Source organism: Tinamus guttatus, unplaced genomic scaffold, assembly GCF_059628265.1.
Source record: "Tinamus guttatus ecotype Peru unplaced genomic scaffold, ASM5962826v1 Tinamus_guttatus_pri_ptg000356l, whole genome shotgun sequence".
Taxonomy (NCBI): Eukaryota; Metazoa; Chordata; class Aves; order Tinamiformes; family Tinamidae; genus Tinamus; species Tinamus guttatus.
In genome coordinates, this window is record NW_028288890.1 from 4,989,215 (window position 1) to 5,010,703 (window position 21,489).

General features: G+C 44.7%; 1 protein-coding gene across 1 annotated transcript in view; it reads right to left on the minus strand.

Moving 5' to 3' along the window:
* GALNT17 (polypeptide N-acetylgalactosaminyltransferase 17) overlaps positions 1-21,489 on the minus strand; it is a 169,846-nt gene that overhangs the window by 49,560 nt on the left and 98,797 nt on the right. Inside the window, exon 6 of the mRNA XM_088530133.1 lies at positions 14,858-14,975. Within this exon, the coding sequence (XP_088386259.1) occupies positions 14,858-14,975 (118 nt within the window). The remainder of the gene's footprint in view (positions 1-14,857; positions 14,976-21,489) is intronic.

Sequence of the window (21,489 nt, forward strand, 5' to 3'; positions counted from 1 at the left end):
CTCGGTATCTCTGGGGGCAGCGATGCCTGCAGCACACGGGAACAGTGCAAAGAGCCACCTCTGTGCTGGCTCCAGCCAGGCTGCTGCTGGTTCCCAGAGACGTCCCCACTCCCTGCTCTGCCCATTTTCTTTGCCTTTTCAGCTGACCCAGAAATGGTATTTTTTGAAGCTGTCTGACGCGCTACCGTAACACCAACCCACAACTCATGGTAAAAACATTAAGCAGGGCTCTCCACAAAGAAGAGAGGACATGGGCAGAGATGGCAGTGGGACACACAGCTCAACATCCCACACAAGTGGGTCAGCTATTAACACTGCTTCCACACATAGCACAGGGCTCTTGAGTAATGTCAACACAGAAATGTGCACATGGATTTACTTCTGCAGACAAGCACAGATCCTTCTAGATGATTATCAAGAGCATTTATACAATGTTTTTTTCATGCTCTTCAGTTTACATTATCCGATATTCTTTACAGTCTGCACTACTTACATGATACACATTTGCCAAGAGCTAAATGCTTTCAATGAGAATAATCTACTACACGCTGCTCATTTGGAATAAAGGCCTCCTCTTCCCTTTAAAGTGATGCTTTCCAGTAATGAAAGCAGCTGGTCCCAAAATGCTCCAGGACTTATTCTTAACTAGAGTTGAAATATAGAAATTCAAGAAAAAAAAAAAAAGATCTCATTTACACTTCTTGAGAGGTGCTCCCAAGCCGGGAAGAGCCAGGGAAAGCTCTATCATTCCCCCAGCGCCAGGCACAGAGATCTTCAGCCTTGGGTCACATCTCCTGAAGCTGTAAATGAAGGTAGATCTTCCGTCCCAGCCCACCTGCACGGATTTACTCCAGCAGGATGAATAAATTAAAACAAATTCTACACAGATGTACCTTTTTTTTTTTCTTTAAACCTACCATTCAGAAAAAAATGTATCTGATGTGTGGGCATCTGCTCAAAATGTACATGCTACTCCAAGTGTTGCTATAAAACAAGGATTTTTTTTTTTAATATCTCAAGCCTGCACACTGGAAGTAAGATCCACTTTAGGAGAAAAAGAAATAAGAGATATAATTTTATGAGAATCAAAATGAGGCTTCTCGTGTATTACCATTACAGTTTCTCTTTCAGATGTCTCAGCGTCTAAAGAAATTTAAAACCTTCTCTGTGTTTTCCTCCCTCCGTTACAGTGATGATTGCCTTTAGAGATAGACCAGTTACAGTAACATAACTGAAAATGATGACATGCCATAGGCATTTTGTTATGCATTCAGTTTTATAGGACTTAGATTATAACCACATCACAGATTCCTGGTCAGTAAAGCTAAGAAAACTTTTGCTAAGACAGCACACCCAGCAATTGGGGTTGATAGCAATAAACACATTATGGGCTTTTAAGAAAGCTTAGACATTAGCAAAATACACAAACAAAACACCCCATACATATTCAATGACATCTTTCCAACTGAGAAGGTAACCACCTTGTTAATGTTCTCAGACCTCCTTTTGGTATCATACAAACGATAATCCCTGAACAACCACTTGTTCCTCTAACATAATCTAAGCAGACAATATAACTCTTGCAAAAATGAGACAAAAGACATGACAAGACACTCAGCCTGACGTTTGACAAAAGCTGCAGATCATGTAAATGAATAGTTTTGAAAGGCTGTTCAAATGGCTCACTTGGCTGATTTTAACTGACAGCAAAAACTACCATTAAGATGTCCTGCTTAAAAAGGTCCATGTGCTGCTTCTTCAACCTTTCCAGATCTGAGTAACCGAGATGCTCCTAAGAAGTGCTCACTTAAGTCTGCCTCCACAGTTTTTAAGTTTTTGGTATTTTGAAGCTTTTGCAAGATTCAGGTGGCAGAGCAGAAAGTCCTGCATTTTATTCCAACTCCGAGTTTTCTCAAGCTGTGTTGAATGGACACAGCTGTGATGGCCATTAAAGCAGGAGCGTGAACAGCCCCTGGGGCAGGCAGCAACGTGGCATCTCCTGTGAGTCACCACCCCGAGCGCTCACTGGTGGGAGATGCCGCTGGAGCCAGCGCAGACCACGAAACAGAACCTGCCAAAATCCAGGTTTGCCAGAACATTGAGATGTTAAAGCAACTAAAGCCGGTCGAGCGGAAGCCCAAAGCTATGTCAAGGTTTCTTTACGTTTCCAGCCAAAGGCCAGGAATTGGCTTCAGATCCTGGAAAAATCCAGCAAGGAGTACGAGGTTTTTTTAGACTGCTCCGAGTTACAAGTAGAAATGGCCAAAGTTAAAATTTGGAATAGAAAGCAGATGCAATTCTGTACTCGTACATAGCTTTAAACCCCAAATCCCATGAAAGAGAGACAAAGCATTTGATTCTGGATGCAAACTTTGTGTTTTTTGTTGGTTTCTGACTGTAAAGCTGGAAAGCCAGTTCTGACCTAACCGGGAGGGGAGAGCTGAGTCCCAGGTTCAGCTTAGATCCACTTCCCTTCTAGGGGATGGGAAAACGGGGTAGATTTTTTCCTGCCAGCACAGAGGACCCTTGTAAGATCTCCAGAGGATGATCCAGCCTGAACATCTGGAGCAGTTCTCTCCATGCAGGTGTCCCCAGATAAAGGGGACAGGCAGGGGGCACTTGCAGGGCTCCTACCTGACACCAGAGGTTAACATGCAGCACATCTGTGCCACAGATTGCTATAAGCACAACAAAAATATTGCCAGATATGCGTCTGCCTTTGCATCTGCAGATGGAGAAGACGATAGCGTAGGTGGTTTCCTGACCACCCAAATTTATTTGCCAGTAAAGTTAATGTTAGCAATTTTTAAGCACTATAACACAACACTCACCAGCAGTCCTGGCTTAACATTTAAATATACTTAGATCCTTCATTAGGAGAGCAAACAAATTGCATCCTCAGAAGCAGTTATCGAAACACCAATATGCCCTTTGCAATCTGTACTTGTAAAACCCTTTATTATCTATTACTTCAGGGATCTCTCTCAGTCTGGGGAAAACAGAGATTTTAAATCCTTTTTTTTTAATGACTTATTAGATGTATTTATAGGAGTAATTAGATATCTCTAGTCCAAATGTGGATTTTTACCTAATTGTCTTCCTGTTTAATCCTGCAACTTTAACAGAATGAAAACACCTGCCAAAAACAGGACCATGGGCTCTTCAAGCCTGCAGCTGATCTAGACAGCTATCTCTAGCATGGGATCACATATGGTTTCTTATTATAAGCAGCATTATTTGTGGCAATTTTTGCAAATCTCCGATTCTTTCTTTGCTCCTAGCACCAAGCTTCAAGGCACCCAGCTGATATTGAGGAATTGCAGTCAGCAAAAAGGAGTATTTCTTAATAAAGTAGAAATGCAGAAGGAGGAGTGATCTTGGCTTGATTTATGTCGTTTCATTTTCAGGTGCCCATGAGCAACACTTTGGTTAATTAATACATATTTTGTGTCTGCAGAGGAATATGAAATAATAGTTTTGGTAAAGCAGCTTTAGGTATAAATTCATTCAACACACGAGCTACTTCCTGGTGTTGCCTCCCAGCATTTTCTGTGCAAATAAGATGTGATAATTCTCCAAAGGGTGGTGACACATGGCAAAATCCAAGAAGGATGCACCTGTATTTTAAAGCTGGGTGAGTTAATTAGCTCACGGAAGGGAAGTGCTGTTTGGAGGAGGGAAAACAAACAAAGAAAAGAAAAAAAGGATGAGAAGCAACACATTGCTCTAATAAAACAAGGCTGCATATTTTGTTATGAAAATATTATGGCCCAAGGGCCCTTCCAGAATGCCTCAATGCACAAATGCATTTAAGATGCACCTCCAGGTAAGCAGGCACACTAATCCTACCAAAATTAACTTCTAAGCACCTGTGCGGTCCTCCCAGGTGCTCTGCTGGATCAAGAGCTGTTGCATCAAAGGTGGAATTTTACTTTGCTCTGTGATCTGGCTCATCAGCTTCCAGTCCTCACTGCTTCCAACTAGCCCAAGGAGAAACCTAGGCATTGAAAACACTGCTAGAACACCCAGAGTGATTAAAAAAACCCCATAAGAAACCATAACAAATACATAGTTTTGTTGCATAATATCTGTTTTTCAGGCAAATACCTAGGTTTTAGGCAAATAAATAAGCGAAAAATGCTTAGTCCAAACACCTGAAGTCTTCTAAAACTTGCAAATGGGACCTGGCTGGTGGCTTAACGCAAACACAGGGAGTTGAGGGCTCCAGTGCAGGCAGCCTGCAGCATGAGGCCAGGCCGCTGCCCTCCCTCTTGCTCCGTGATTCCTAGGAAAACGGCAAAGGCAACGCGACCAACGCAAACCCCGCGCTGCACTCGGGGGTTACCTGCCTCCGACGTGCTCCAGCAGCGGTTTATCACACCGACTAGATCCCGGGTGAACCAGCAGCCCTGCTATGAAAAATAAAAGTGCCACGGGGAAGGCAGCGGGTTCAGCGCCGCGATGGCAACTGCCTCAGCAGGAGCTCTGCGAAGAATGAATCCCCCAGAGCTTCACCTCAGCAATCGCCGTCAAATATCACAAGGATACACTAGACTGATGGAAAAACGCATTAGAAAACATAAATCACATCTCGTTGTTTCCACTTGTGTTCTCAGTAATGCATGGGGCAAGTCTCAAATGATATCACATCAAGGGACAGGCATTCAGCGCCACTAGCTCTTGCACATCACAGGAAGAAAGAGGAGCTTGTCCTAGGATTGCTGAAGGAGATAAGTGACTAGCTCCCGCGGAATTCTGCTGGAATTGTCCTCCTCATGGCACTGACGCAGCTGCTCCAGCCTGCAGCTACCCAAAGAACTGCAGAAAAAAATGAGCCAACTCATCTGAGAAGACAACCCAACCAGACGCGTTTCCTACTGTTGATGCTAGTGGAGTCCAAAGACACCACGCTCTTCCCAGGCATGAGACACGATGCAATTTCTGCTCCCTGGCAAGCTTAGCCTAGAGAAAAGCCATCTGAGTATGGCAAAACAAGCACAGTAAATGTGAGCTGATGGCAGCTGTTTTGATCAAAGTAAAAAATCAACCGGGTGCAACACAACCTGCCAAACACTAAGACCCTCCAAGGATTCCTGAAAAGCATCACAGCTGGGCATGATTCAGTACCGAGCTCTAACACCCTTATGAAGGGCCCTGCATCTGCTCTGTACTCACGGAATGCCAGCGTCTGCGACAATCCAACAAGGATCTGTGTCCAGTAACATCAAAAACCAAAAGGTTGGGAAGAAGCAGATGATGGGCAGAGGAACACGCCAGGCCAAATCACTCTGGGGAAAGAGCAGCTGTAGCATGAAACAACTCATTAAACTTGCCCAAAAGCTGCCATGGCAGCAAGAGCTGCAAAGCAATGCCAAGGGAATGGGACACAAGTCTCACCAGTCTCAAAACGGGCTCAGGATAGTCCAGGAGGAGGGACTGGAAAACCGAGCTGCTCTTCGTGTCCATGCAGGAGGCAGAGGGGTTGCCTGGGGAAAGGCCTTCCTGAATCTGCAAGCGAAGCAGCCTTGGTAGAGGGATGGGGTGATATCTGCCCATTAACACTTAGTTTAAGAGCAAAACACTTCCAGGACGTTCACTCTTCATGCTGCCCCCTGAGAAGCTTCCTCACAAAATGAAAGCAATAAGAAGAAATAAACGCAGATTGTGCTAGAGCCACTCGGTTTCCAAGGCGCCCACCCACCAGTGCTGCAGGGAGAAGGAAGCACGTGGGCCCCACGATGGAGGCCTCATCAGGGGCGCTGCTTGCAAAGGGAGGCCCTGTAGCCCCATGCCCTTCTCACCTCCTAGCCCTCAAGAGCTCAACTCCAGCGCTTTGGGAAGAGCCATCCTCCTCCTCCTGCCAACTCTGCTGAGAGGGCCCTGCTCCAGACAGGGAGACTTGGATCTTCTCCGTTTTGTGGCATTGCCCGTCAGGCTCTCTGCTGCATTTTAGCTGCTCTCTTTGGATGAGGAGTTCAGCTGGAAAAGCAACACGGCTTGAGCAGGTTTCAGAGCCCAGGCAGGGAATGCAGCAGGAGCTTTTGAAGAGTGTTTTCATTTGCAAAAAAAGTGAACGGGTTTGACCTGAAAGTCCTTGAGAAAGAATGGCTTTTAAGGATGCCTTATAAAGACACAGACCACACTGAAGCAGGCTGGGAACATTTAACTACAAGTGTTTCGGTTGAAAAATCATGGAGGTGTAATGGTGTTGATTACATTTCCCCCAGGAACGTTCCTCAAGCCGAGGCTAGATGCGTAGTCCATGAAAAGCCCTGTCCTTGCGAAAACTCAAAGCCATGAGACTCTGAGCTCCGAGGCTACCGCCCTGCCCGCTTCACCAGACATGAGCAAGTTCACCTTTCCCTTGGGAGACGAGGAAGGAAAAGCTTGGCTTTGCACTGACGATGAACCGGGAGCTTTCTGAAAGCTTTGCAGAAATAACAGCATGAAACAAACCCCTCTCATCTCACTTTAATATGAGCCTCATTTTTTGGTGTGCAGTTTTATGTCAAGTTTTCCCTTAGCTTTTCCCAAGTGTGTTATTTGTAAGAAGACAGACTTCAGGATGACTTGGATTGGTTTTTAGGAAAACATAAGCCTGCATTTTGTCTCAAAGGGTAATTTATACCCCAGACATCCTAGGTACACGAGTAAACGTGCGGCTGCTCATCTTGCATAGCAAGGAGCAAGAGGAGGAAACAGATTTCAGAGTTACTCTTTCAACCTCCTAGAAATACTTTAAAGGACAGTTGTGCTCTAGAGAGTGATGCTATTTAAAAAAAAAAAAGAAGAAGAAGAAGAAGAAGAAAAAGGTATTTAAAGGTTGTAGCTTGGCTGCATGTCAGCAATTCCTGACCAAATTGCAAGGACCAGGCACGCAGAAAGCAGAGATTGCTCTGACTTATGGATAACCCCCCACGCTAAGGAGCATTCGGAGCTGGAAAAGTGACGATTCCAGAGACAACTGATGAACTGGAAGGGACGTCCTGAGGCTGCTTTGACTCAGTGGGGCCCAGAGGGCTAATAAAAAAATCAAGCCAACGTGCCTTGCAGCACTGAGGCGAGCGTGGTGGTTGAAAGGAGAAGGATTCTTTTTTTCAGGTGCGCATCACTGATAAATTCCTCAACCTGATGAGGAGTTTATACCTGTGCAAAACTGAGGAGGGTGACATCCAAAAAACCCAAACCTGCCCAGCAAACATCTATATCCGAGCCCATGACAGCAGAAATGTCTCCTCAGGCAGCTCGGGGGGCTGCACATCTGCACAACCAGCCCCTTCCCAGTTCCACAGCCAGGGAGACTCAGGAATTCCCATGCAACACCTACGTGCTCCTAAGCCAGACGGAGCTTCGTGCTCCTCAGGCCACTGTTCTCTGTTGCCCTTTAGCTAAGGGGACTCTGTGGTTGCTCTGCACATCTGGACCATCTGCACCAGCTGCTTTTGCTCGCCCAAGTCCCAAGACCAGGAGGGCTGTGGTGGAAGCAAGCCCCAACGTAGGTGAGCCATGTGCCCCAGGCACGCACCGATCCTGTGCAAAAATTCAGCTTGAGAGTGGACACCTGCCAACAACTCCAGCAAAAATAAGGCATGGCCGAGCCTCCAAATGACCTTCTTCATCCCCCAGGGAATCTCAGCCACAACATACTACCTGGGAGAGCTATCATCTTGCCCAAAGATGATCAGTGTTTTTCCAGCCTAAAAATAGACCTGTCAGGAAAAACACTAGCATCAACCAGGGTGAAAATAGCAGTCCCTTCCCCCATCCCTACCTTCTCTCATTTGTCAGCAGATAACAGGCAGGGATGACGAATCATTTTCTATCAAGAGGCAAGAGACAGACGGGAGCTGCGCGGCTGCTCGCTCACGATTTCCTTTCCTGAGGAGGGAGAGCCGTAAACGGCCCTGGCGCCGCCGCGGCAACAGCGGAGCGCAGGCCTGCCTCCCCCTGCAGCCTGTTACGGCCTGCTTAGAAAAATAACCAAAACACGGCTCCATTTCCATGGAGATGGGTTTGATGAAAAGCATTTTATCATTTTGGGAAACTATCCTGGAGCGTCTTATAAAACATCTTCAAGCACCTACAGTAAATATTGAACTGACAACTCAAACGCCGAGCAGAGGGTCGGGTTTCCAACTTGCACTGATTTCTGTTGTTAAAATAAATGCATTTGGTGATTGGATATTGTTCAGGGCTGAAAATATTTCTTCCAACCACACCACAAGCCCTCAGAAGAGTAAAATAAACTTCTATAGCAGGGATACAGGTATGTACAAACAGACAGTGGCCATGCACAAAGGTACAGCTATTACTGTTGCTATTTCTAAAGTCTATTTCTCAAACCTCTTTCAAGGTGAGCACTACTCTGTCTCTTACTTTGTTCCAAGCTAACTCATTTTTTAACTTGAAAAGAGCCTTAAGACCCTATTTCTAAGTGGATTTTCTTGTCTATCTACTGCTGGTCTCAAGTTTATATCGGTGCTGGTTGAGGGCAGGGGGTTGTGTTTCTTTTTCAAATGTTTCCTAAACTGCCCAAGTCCTTGGGATCTTGTCAAGCCACGTGTAGCTGTGTCATGACCCGCATCAAATCCACCGCTGTGGCTCTGCTGAGCTCCAGATGGACTTTCCTATGACTGGACACCAAAGAGACATAACACCCGTCCCCCAGTCACGGCTTCTTTGCAGTGGGCAGTCGAGGCCGCCTCGTCAGACAAAACTTACGCCCCTGGCTGAGGTGCTTCCAAAACCATCACTCCTTTGACCAAGACTCGGTCCATGGATTTTGAAACTTTATCTTCCTCTGATTCCAGAGCTTCTTACGCTCTACAGCCAAGATCCCACATCAAGCATCCCGCACCTCTGTCATTAACAGCTGCCTTCTCCAGGACCAACTTTGTGAAATCCACCGTTCAGTCTAAATTCTCAGAAATTCCATTAACGGCTGTTTAAACACTACACACTCCCTGAGTAAGACAGACCTCAAAATTTCACCCAAAGCCTTCCACCAGCCAAAGCTTCCTCTTCCAACAGCTAGGAAAGCGTGCCAGCTAATGGGTGCTCCCCACCTGCAACCAGCCACAAAACAGAGATTCGGGAACATCTCACAACACATCCCCTCCATCCTCCTGAAAGTCATTTTCTCTGGAACTTAGGTTGCTTTGTCCTCATATTTTCCAAAAATCCTGTAACTTGCCACGTGTGGAATGTCATGACTAATTCTGCTTCAAAAAAAGGCATGTCATGGGAAACGTGACTCAACTTACGCCTGTGTCTCAGCGAACCCTCACAGGCCTAATAAAGTCTTATGAATAAATTATATGCTTGTTGGCTTCCTATTTTCCAGCACGATAAAAGATGTACCGATGTATCATTGCGGATCTCCCAGGCTCCCGCGTAGCGCCGCGGCCTGCACGCCTCGGCGGACGCCCGCGCCGCGGAGCGTCCTGTAGGATCAGCAGAGACGAGCGCCGCAGGAGGCCGTGCTGAGGCAGGGCGCTTGGGGAAGGGTTCCAGGTGCCGCGTACCACCCGTTAGCTCTGCCTGCACCCAGACTTATAAGGTATCAACCAGAAGATACGGGAGACACACGCAATTCTAGATGATCAAACGCAAAGCCCCGGCAAAGCAGGTCCCGGTGACAACCGGTAAGGTGCAGCACGCGGTCATGGTGCGACACTTTCCATTAGGTGTCCGGGCCTTTGGGCAGCGCTGTATGAACAGCTCCCACCTTAAGCAGGGATATCTTGACATTGCAATGACAGGTGGAAGCAGTTAATTTTTAGGCTCATTTAATTAAAACTCCAGCAAAATACCTATCAAGCAATAGCATTTATGGGGACCCCATTGCTTCTAACATTCAACACTATATAGATGCGGACAGGGTCATGGAAAGACTAGGAGTATCCACCTGAGCCTGGGCAAGAATATTAAAAACAAATATAAATACCACCAAATACAGGTTTCTAATGACTCAGGCCTGCCCTGACAAACCCAGCACAACGCCTCACGCCGGGACGTTCTGCCTCTGTTCTCCGTAGGGTTGGAAGCAGGTTGTGACCCTGCTCTCACACCCCTCCTGTGCCCCTCAGGAGAGGGGATGCTCAAAGGGCCACTCGCTCCAAAAATCCCTCTACCTTCTCCTCAACAAAAAGAATATAACCATAATTATATGCAAAATGTATGCAGGGAAAGCAAAAGATTTGATTTTCTGAATATAGAAAAAGGCAGGCTCCTTTGCAGAATCTAAATATACCTATTCAATAGCTCTTTACCTTTTTTTCGTGTCCGAGGTCCTGACTCTCTCGACGTTGGAGATGAGTAATTGTGCTCATATAAACAAAACGAGGCTTTTTCACAGATGAAACATGCAGAAGAGATCTGTACCATTAAAATGCCATTTTATCTATTTTTAAGGGTTTCTGCAAGACTAAAGGGTACAGAGGCACAGTGCCTCCACAAGAGGAGCAGTGCCAGCGTAGCAAGGTTACAAACACGTACAAGCAGCCGCAGGCTGAGAGCCCGATTACTAAAAAAAAAGCCAACAAGAACACTATGTTCAACACCCTCATTGAACCCGCTTGCTGGTCTAAAGTAATTTTTCAAAGTTCCAACTCCTCAACCCTTCCAGCTACCTGCATGGATACAACTACTGGCTTGACAGCGCAAGACTAAAATTTACCTGTTAAAAATCAATGTCAAATATGGAAAACACTGGAACACCCTGTTCTTTCTCCCCTGGAAAGAGTTTTAGAAGAGCCAGCCGAAATTCCGGACAAATAAACATTCATGGTAAAACATGGCTCAAGACAGTGTTAAACCTCAGAGGGATCCCTGAATTGTGCTTTCCTTAATGAATTTGATGATCGATTCCTACTACACAAATAAGGGGTGGGATGGATCAGCTAATGAGGATTCTCACTTAATTGCTTTCTTCAAGTGACTATTCGTACAAATGATACCATCAAAGGAGTAATGATATCCTTATTGATTAAATTAATCTCTAAAAGACAGTTCAAATGAGTTTAATTAGCGATGCATGACAGCAGCACAAAATACTCTGAAAACAACCTATACCGAACTTTGAAATCAAGACGACAGCCACAGAATAGCCCTTTGTGTCCTTATTCTAACAAAGACCACACAATCTGATAGAGCATTTTAGTAAATACCTCTGACTAACCATGAAAATCCACGAAATCCTGCATCCCAATTAAAAATAAATAAATAAAATAAACAAAATGCACATCACAAGCAATCAGACTTCTTGCCAGTCACTCATCAAATACCCCAGTTTTCTTTAAAATAAAATTTTCAGTGAAGGGAGTAGAGATGACAAGAGGAGCTTCTGCGCTAGAACACAGACGCTAAGTAGGTTGGGATCCAGACAGTATCAAGACACTTCAAACCACAGGAAGGGGACACTGGGTTCATAAAAATTACTGACCCTTTTTCTCTTCTGCTCAGAAATCCTCAAACACACGAAAAAAAGAGAGGCCAGGCCAAAAAAAAAAAAAAGACCAGGCTATTATTTCTAGGGGAGCAGTGGTGGGATCTGGGCCTGGGGGAACATCTTGCGCGTTAGGTGCTGGTCCCCAACATCCACAAGGTGCCCAGGAGGTGACAGGGGCCCAAAGCAGGCAGGGGCAATACTTCCCTTCTGCATTTTTATGGCAAAACAGGTAACAGAGAAGCCACTGGAGCTGTGAAAACGCTTTGAAGAGACGTGTATGCTTTTAGTCCTTAGCAAGCCCCTCATGACCCCAGAGAACATCTTTCTTGATGGTACTTGGCAGACCCCATTCTACACTCCAGGTCCTCACCATGGTGAGATCAAAAGGTTCACAGAATTACAGGCCAATGCTGCTGCAAAGCCACTAACAGACACGGTTGCCACACAGGCCGGCTAGAGCAGCTTCATCAGCTTTGCCTAATTAACAGCTGGGCTGTTGTCTTTCAGCGTAAGAATTCAACAGCCCACTGTGGAAAGAAGGACTATCAAACACTTGGCCTCTGTGGCTGTCAACTCAGCAAGGAAGACCCAGCACTATTGTCATTTGATTGCAAGGCATCCTTATATAAAAAATGAAAAAAAAAAAATCCATTGAAAATCCCTCAGTGGAATTACTAGCCTAAACTCCCTTGCTTAGTGAGTGCTTTGTGCTCGCTGCTGAAAAAAGGGAATTAGACTTCATTCTGCCTCAGGAAGCGGAGCAGTGGACATCAGGGACAAGAGGAGGAATCGAGCACAACCTTCTGGAGACCCTCCAGCATGGTTATTAAAAAGATAAAAATACAGCAATACAGAGAACAACATGTTCCTCTTGTCACGGCCAAAGTTACCCCGCAAGCAGAACAAGAATTTGCCTGGGGCAGCAAAATCTTTAATGGCTTTTTTTTTATTATTATTTGAGCCAGCCAAAGATGTTTCCTAGCCCATAAGGGATCGCAGCAACCTTAGAGCTAGCTTTGTGAATGAGAGCATCTGCTTTTTATTTATTTATTTATTGACTCATGCGGAAATGCTCTTGTTTAACGAACAAATCAGAAATTCGGGGAAAAAACCCAACAGTCGTTATATTTTTTATTTAGATATATATATAAATAATATGTATATACCTTTTAAAAATATATATTCTAAATCATTATTAAGTACTATAAATATGTGCACGGGCATTAATAAAAATAGACACTTGTACATTGACCACCCTGCACTAGGACAGCACATTCCCTTCTACTTAATTCATTCCATTTTTCAGATTACTTTCACTTGATTTTAGCATAATACAGCTAGCTTGTTTGTGCTCGAAACACATTTTCCTGTCTTCTCCCAGCCTCAGCAAGGCTTTTTGTTCTTTGAGTGTTTTTGCTAGCACAGGAATATTACATTGAAAAACGCCGCAGGATTTGCGGAAACAAGACAGAATTTGCATCGCATCGGGAGGAAAATAATATACCTTTTGTATATTTTTCATTCAAGGCTCACCAGAATGGTCAACAAAGAACCACAGATATACTGTGTTGACTAAGCCAGTTATTAAACAGCTGAAAAAAGGAGGAGAAAATAAACAAAACCACAAAGCCTCAATATTTTATATTAAGATTGAATCTTTAAAAGATTATTAAAGAAGTCTTACATTATTGACAGTGGGATATGCCTACTATATACCCTAGCCATAACAGATAGCCTGTAGATCAGGATTATTAAAACCAGATACATCTGTCCGAGACGTGAAATCCCTGACCGTTTCCGTACACGGCCCATGGTTAACGCTGCATCAAATATTTATAAGAGAAATCTTTCTGCAAAGGGGAGCTCAAATATCTGCCAAGAGCAGGAGTAATTTCTGATGTTGCTGAAGGAATGGGGTCAGCTACATCAATGCCATGAATTTTTCTCTTAGTTACCCAGTATTCAAACACACAGGTCAGCATCAAGCAGACGGGACTGATCTGCCGTGAGGTCTTGGTTGCCTCAATGGACTGCCACCCTAGGGTCCATTTTTAGAGCAGGATGCTCAGCAATCTTTGAAAAAATCCACTTTACAGGCAGTCCCACAGGGTGGATTTCCTATATAATTTGGCTATCCAGAACAAGAAGAATTTTTTAAGTGTTGGCTGGAACACACGAGCGTGCGAGCAGCCAGGGAACATGTGGATTGGAAAGGCAAGTCCGAGAGCCCCACTGGAGAACGAGAGAGATTCTTTCCTTTCCAAGACGATTTTTCTAACTAGTCTTTCCAAAAATTGCAGTGCATAAAAAAACAGGACACGGGCTCATTATTTGTCCCCGAGACATCCATCTTACTTTTCTAGTTAAGAAGCCAATCTTCCATGAAATCCCCCAAAAACCTAACAGATGGGCTGATTTTATTAATTGTGAGAAGAATATTTCTACAACAATAACCTTAAAAAACAGAAAACAAACCAAACAAACAAAAAAACTAAGAACAAACAAATTTGGGTATTCACAAGTGCAGCTCAGTCTGGAGTGAGCTCTCCCTGGGCCCGGCAGCCGGCTGCAGGATGATGTGCAATAATTACTTCACACGGAGAAGAGCAACGCAGCATCTTTAAAGCCTTTAATTTCTATTCCCTGGTTTAAATGAGATTATCGCTCCCTGTAGCTAGCAACAATGGATGTTTTAAGTTTCTTTTGATTTGCCAGCAAAGCAAATATCCTCTGGTAAATCTGTGAACTAAACAATGATTTTTCATTTTTACAACGGCACAGTCAATTCAATTTTCCAGTTAAAAGTCTCAAGTCTCTCCCTATCAGCTTGTTAACGTGCAAGTGCTTTATTCTAAAACATGCCTGGGAGAATCTCCATTGACTTTACCATCCCGTGTTGCTTCTGAACATTGACTTCATTTTAATGAATCACTTTACTGGATGTAACACTTGAATCGCTAAACCACTTGGAATATCACACACAGTAATCGAGCGATGCTGCCATGGCAGATCTGGATGGATTTACCGAGGCAGGGCTGAAAACATGTCTATTAATGTTTCACTTATCAGAGGAGGTTTTGTGTGCTTATGAACGTATTTCATTTGCAGTTGCTTAATGCCTGTAAAATATTTTCAGGCTTCACATCTTGAAGTATTCGCAGGAGTCCCACCAGCCTTCTGATGGTTCTTTGCAACAAGTTAAACTAAGAAGCACCCAAGAAGAAGTGCATTTGCTCCCCAAAATAAGCAATCGCCCTACTCTCAAACTGTCATTAAAATGTTAGAAACAAGTCAACCCTCACTTCTCATGAAGCATTCTAACAACTGTCTAAATTAAATTGTTAAAGCGTGGCTTTGCGTTTCTTACATACTCCAAGGTGCGATTTTGCTTCCAGATGTGTCACAAACCTTGATACCCAGCTCTATGTTCTCTCCTCCGTACACGTCCATCCCAGGGTCGAGAAGACCTATCTCTCCAAAGAACTTCCTGTGCACCACGAACGAGCAACCGATCATTGCTGGCGTCCTGTACAAAGAGGAAAGAAGTGTGCAATTATTGTCATTTTCTATCTTTTAATGAACAGAGACATAATTTTACCAGTGCAAAACTTAGAGCTCTCCAAAACTCAAGTTCATTACACTGTGCATCAACCAGAGAAAGAATTTTCATTGAATTAAAGTACTGAAACACTTGCAGTTCCTGGCACTGTCAAAGATCTTGGTGTCTCTATGGCCACAGGTTTTTTGTATTTCCATTCCCCACTGGCAAAGGAAGCAATCGTTTTTCCTATCACTTTTTTCTATCTCTGGAGTAGAAACATCTGCTGCGTTATTTGCCCTGTTGCACCCATATTCATGTTGCTCTGGATTGGTATGTGATAAAACATCCCGTGGGACCTCTAGGCCTCCAGCTAACAGCCCTATTCATCTCCACTCTGGAAGAGCAGCCAAGCACAAGGATTCCAGTCAGGGATAGCAGCAGCAGACAGCTACCAAAACCAGCACTGCAAAAAGAGCCGAAAGATTGAGCACAAACCTGTACCGGGGCTAGGGTGTAACTGTGCAGTTCCAAGGATGCAGTAGATGGCTGTGTTTACGAACCAGCCCAGGAAACACATGCATGCCCTGTCCTTCCTTGGTACCGTGAAATAACCAAATCCATCACTGGAGAACGCTGGACCCGATCTCCCCAGCCAAGGACACTATTCTGATTCAAATAAGTTGATTTTTTAATTTTTTTTTGAGTGGTTAAACACTTGCAACTGCCTCTGCAAAGCCGCATGGTGCCACCAAGCACGACACTTGACAAACCTGTAGCATTACGCTCATGATGTCCTTCCGATATATTAATCTACTGCGGCTACAGCGAGCAGGAAGTTTAGCCACTGGTTTTTTTTCTGTAGTAAAACAGAAGGATAAAATCCATTCTCGCCTTCAATGTATTGTTCACTTGGGTCTATGCTGTAAAGGGTAATGAAAAAAACAAGGATCCACTTATAGGGACCAGCAAGGAAGAATTCGTATGCATTTTCCATCTAATCCATAAGCCGTTCTCCTCAGACACCTTCTGCCCCCAGCCAAGCCAAGTGACAGTGCTCTGGGCAGGGAGAAGTTCCAGCTCGCGTGACGGGACACTGCTGCGGCCCAGACTGGTAATGGTTTAACCCGCACCTGGAAATGCCTCTTCGTTTCTCCAGAAATCCAAGTTCTCCACATAGAATTTGGTCTCAAGGGAGGAACAGGGCAACAGCATCCAGGATATCACATCATAGATGCAGTCTATAGTGCATCTATAGACGCGGCAACAGCAACAGCTTTGCAACTCGGCTTGATGACAGGAGACCAAATTAATCCTCGAGAAACACATGAGTTCCTTCCGCAAAGGGTTCCAGCCACTTAAGTATCATTATTTATAGACATTTTAATACTTTTAATAGACTCTCAGAGCAGCTGAATGCTGCTGCCATATTAAATTAGTTAGAGTTAGGATCCATCAGAATTTTGTCTTCAACAGATTTTTTTCCCCTGACAGCCAGCCCGGCCTTCACTCCAACAAGCGTTGTAATGTTTCATGATTTGCTGCCACTCTAGCACTTAAGATTTCAATTCTATTGCTTTATTTGTAGCACGTTAACTACCATTAGCAGAAACAATTCTTTCTGAAATGACAACCATGTTAGGGATGCCAAATCTAATAGCTCCATTATCATACATTATTGCGCCAAATTAAATAAAAGGACAAGTTGCTTGGATTTGTTGCAGAAGATGAAGAGTCCAGTTTGTTTCCTCCATGGGGAAAGGGGTGCATGAGAGCACAGCAGCGTTGGGCTTCTCCGGCCAAATGTGCACATCTGCTAAAGGCACCTAGAGAACCTAGAGAACAGCTAAAGGCCTGAGAACCTAGAGAACAGCTAAAGGCAGGTGAAAGCTGCAATTGCATTTCAGACCAAACAAGTTGGACCAGCAGAGAGGCCAGGGTTGCTGACTGGGAGCCCTCAGCACCCACCTGCGGGAGGCCAGCACCAAGGAGCAACAAGATCTCCAAGCCCCTGCTCCTAGGACTTGCCGCAGAGAGATTTTACAGTAAAATACAACTTTTTCAGCGGTGTTAACACTCTGGAAAGGCGTGCAGAGAGCAAGCGTGCTTTGATCATTCTGGAGTGAGGCAGCCAGCAAGGCGGATCTATTTAGGATTTTCTCCAATATCAATCCATAGAAATTGGATCCAACAAGAGGCTGCTGGTTCCAGCATTTGGTCATGCTAATAGTTCTTATAACACAACTCTTAAAATAAGAATATACATATATATGTGTGTGTATATACACATTATATATATACACACCCACATTATATACATTATATATGTGTGTGTGTACACATATATAATGTATATACACACACTATATACATATATATAGTTACAAAGCAGCTCCGCAAAGCGGCCCCTTCTCCCCTAGACCACCATCCAAGAGAGCACTTTTTGCAACACATTTACTTTATATGACACTGATTCACCAAGTCTGTCCAAAATTCTCATGGAAACAATGGAAACAGCCTAATGGAGATTTTGCAACCTGACCTTCCCGTTCTCCTCCTCTTTATTTTGCTGCAAATTCCGTTTCCAGCCAACGACACCGCAAAGCGGCTCCTGAGCGGAGCTGAGGCCCCCTGAGCAACACAATTTAAGTGCCATGTTCCTCTCTGCAACAACGGCTCTGTATTAAATACATGGGGCTCATGCAGCACTCAATAATTCAAACAAAAACAACATTTGATTTTTTTCTGAAATCCTTCAGCAAAGGTGTTTGTTTACAATAACAGATAGTCCCTCCATGATGAAATAACAGCTTGAAGGCAAAGAGCTGATAAAGCCTCCTCTTTCTCTGCCCCTTAATTAACAACATTAACGCAATTTGTTTTTAAGGATCATGCAACTCGGTTCAGCTCCTTTGCCTTCATCCCAAGAGCTACAAATTCTTTAATGAGAAAGGATGCACAGAGATGTTTAGCAGCACTATTCGTTTTGGACCTCAAATTCCGCACCTTGTTGGTTCCTTATTGCCACTTCACTTGACTCCACTGTAAAACAAAGGACCAAAGATCTAGAAGTGCAGCTTTTATAAAATATCCTCAGCATGAATCTCTAAATAAAGATGAAGAAGATCCAGGGAGAAACGTTTATCCTTGTCCATTAAGTTACTTTAACTGTCTTCCCTTCTTTAGCGCACAGTTACTCCCGAATGATTAAAACGTCTCAAGTAGATTGCCTCGTCAATTCAAGGAAATTAATTTTCCTACACAATTGGATTTTGCTTCCAATTTTACACTAAAGCACAAGTTATAAAAAACGTAGGAAAAAAGATATTAAAAAAATAATTAGCGGTCATACTGCTGAGAGCAGGAAGCCTGAGAATGTATTTTAAGAATTGCTGGGGTGTCCAGTTTTCATTAAAGTGCTGTTGTTCTTAATATACCTCAATCATGGAGCAGCTCCGTTTTCAGCAGTTTTAGTAGACGTGGCTCTACTATTTACCTGGGATGATCTTCTAGCTAACTACAAAGATGTTATTTGTCCCTTTTAACCAAACTTGCCATTGCTAATTTAATGCACCAGACTCAAACAACTGATTTTTCTGCTTTGAGATGTCAGCGTCGTCAAAAAACGGCCCCGTTTTCTTCCTTTCGCTGCCTGGCTGCACCTCTGGTCACAGCTGGAAGTGACCGACCGGAAGGGAAGCATCAGCAGGAACCACCGGGGGACTCGCACACACCTGTGTCTCCTCAGGAGCTTTGGGGCCTAAATTCAGCAATCCAGGCAACATTGGTAGGTATCAACCCAGGTGCCACCTGGTCCAAGTTTGCACTGCCTTTAGAACAAGATCCACTGCAATCACCACCCAGGGATCACAGCTGGCTTATGAGAGCCAAAACCAAACTTGTAACACGCACAGATATACATATACACTTGAGATGAATTATCAAATTTGGTGAAGAGAGTGGCTTCAAAAGGTGACCTGTCGGTTCTTTCTCCAACTTTAGAGCTGCAGGGTTATGAAGAACACCACCTTTATCTATTTTTATAGGGCAGTCTTGGGACATGTTTCCGCTTTCAGTAAAAAAAAAAAAAGAAAAAAGAAAAAAGAAAAAGAAAAGAAAAACATGGTGTATTTGCAAGCCCCATGCCATGCCAAAAGCAAAAGCAAGAGGCACGCAGGAGGTGCACAGCCTGGACCCGTGACAAGAGCCCACACCAGTTTAATTCAAAATCAATCGTTAATTCAAGACTTTTTCAGGGATGGGAGAGTGCTCCATTGCCAGGACAGCTGCAGACACCCCTCCAGGAGAGGGCTCAAGCGTGAAGGCAAGATGCTGCTCACAACAGTCCCAAAACCATCATCGAAAGAGGAATTAAATTGTTTCTGCCTCCTACAGAGCAGCATCCACATGCAGACACCGCCTCAGCTCCCCTCCACTGCCTGCGTAATGGCTTGGGCAGACAGAGGTTGGGATTTCTTCCCTGCAAAGAAGGCAATAAAAGGCATCGAGAAGGGAAAGGCATTTTAGCCCCTGGCAGCGTACCTGGCTTAATATGATCCCCTGGATGGCATCGGCAGTAGCTCTTCCTCGAATAATTCCAGCTGCCTTGCCCCAGTGACCGTGTTTAATTGTCTGTCCCAAATGGGTTTATTTCCCCGCCACTGCTAAGTACAACAGCATCACGAAACAAATTAAAAATAAAAGAGATGCCGCACAAAGGAGATGCTAGATTGAATGTCTCTTCTGCATTTATGGGAGATTAACCAGACTTAAACTTTTAATGACACAGCGGCCAGGCAAACCATGTATTTCAGCAAATATCCATTATTTCTACCCGCGCGCGTGACCTTGCTCACAATATGCTTGACTTTGCCGCTATTGTTCGTATTTCCACATCAAGCACTGCCTCACTCCGGGACCCCAGGCAAAGCATTTAACTTCTTTGTACCTCTGTTTCCTCATCTGTCAAATGAGTATAATACCTTGCCGGTCTCAAGAACAAGCCCATATAAATCACTCTAACACCTTATGGACCCGGGCTGTTGAATGAAGCACAGATGATGTTACATATGCCAGACCCCCAAACTGAAGTCCCCTATGGCGAGGAACGCCAGGGACGTTTGTAACCCTGTACCCCCAGAACTGCACAGCAAATGGTCCATTTGCAGCCTCGCTGGAGGCCGCTGGAGCCGCGAGCATCGTTCCCGATGCTCGGCTGTGCCCATGGGATTACGACGCAGCGGGCGCCTCTCAAGCACATTGCAGCTCTACGTGTGAGCGTCGGAAGCTCAGCTCAAGTGGGAAATTTCCCCTCCAGGATAAGGGCTGCTGCCAAGGTTATTGCCTAAAACCCATTTTCCCTCTTTATACACTTTGCAAAAAAATAAGGTTGCCCGGTGTTTGAGTTCACGGGATGCCCGAGCAGTGTACCCGCACGCTACCATTTCTCAGGCTCCTGGAGCACAGTTTTTGGCATCAAAGTTCTTGCTATTCCAGGAAAGAGAAGCCCCGGAGGCCACACGTCACGCGGACTAAGCCACCTCCCACGGTGGTTGGGAAGGGCACGGGCAGAACAGCTCCAACCTCAGGAGCACCTCTTGGGTTCATTTTGGCAGGAATACTTCTGTTCAGTTGCTATTGGAAGTGAATGCATTGCAACTGCAACTTCATCGCCTTACATTATTGCTAGGCAGCTAATTAAATGATAATTACTTTTAGATGTAATATGTATAACTAACAGGCACTTAAGAGGAACATGTTATTTACTTTTCTTTTCCTAATGTGAATATATTTTTCCTCAAGGACGCTAATGGGAATGACTTTCCAACATATTATTCCTTCCCACCTAAGCATAAAAGTCGCAGTAAACACATTTTTTGTCTCTGCTTCCCCCAGCTCAGAGACAAACTGAACTCAGCAACAAGCCATGGCCCAGGTGGAAGCTCCTACCTGGAGTTCCAGGATCAGAGTTCAACTCTCCAGCTTCTTCACTCAGGTCAGATCTGGATCATGGTACCCAAAATGAGACTCAGACTGGGACATAAAATTCTGCTGTGTCCAAGAAGGGGGAAATCAGCCCCTCATTTAATTCAGTAGCCTCCCAAGGGCATTCTGGGGTGCTCAGCATGCAGCTGCTGTTCATATCTGGAGTGCAGCACCCACGGACACAGGGGTTTCAGGGTCCCTCCTTCATGGGAGGGACGTAAGGAGGCAGGAACAACAGCCACAGGCAGGAACGACCTCAGCCAAAGGCCACAGCTGTGTCCTCCCTGCCAGCACAGCTGGACGAGCTTGGGCCATCCCAGCTGGTATATGAAGAACGTGTCTGCATTTGTAGGCACCTGTGCAGAGCCTTCCGACCAGGCCCAAAATGAAAGAAATTGCATTTTACCATTAAACAGACTTAAAAAATGTGGTAATGCCAAGATGACCTCTTAAAGCCCAGCAGCCTTGCAAACCTACAGTACAGCCCTGCCTTCCTTAAACACGCAAGGCACCTCCT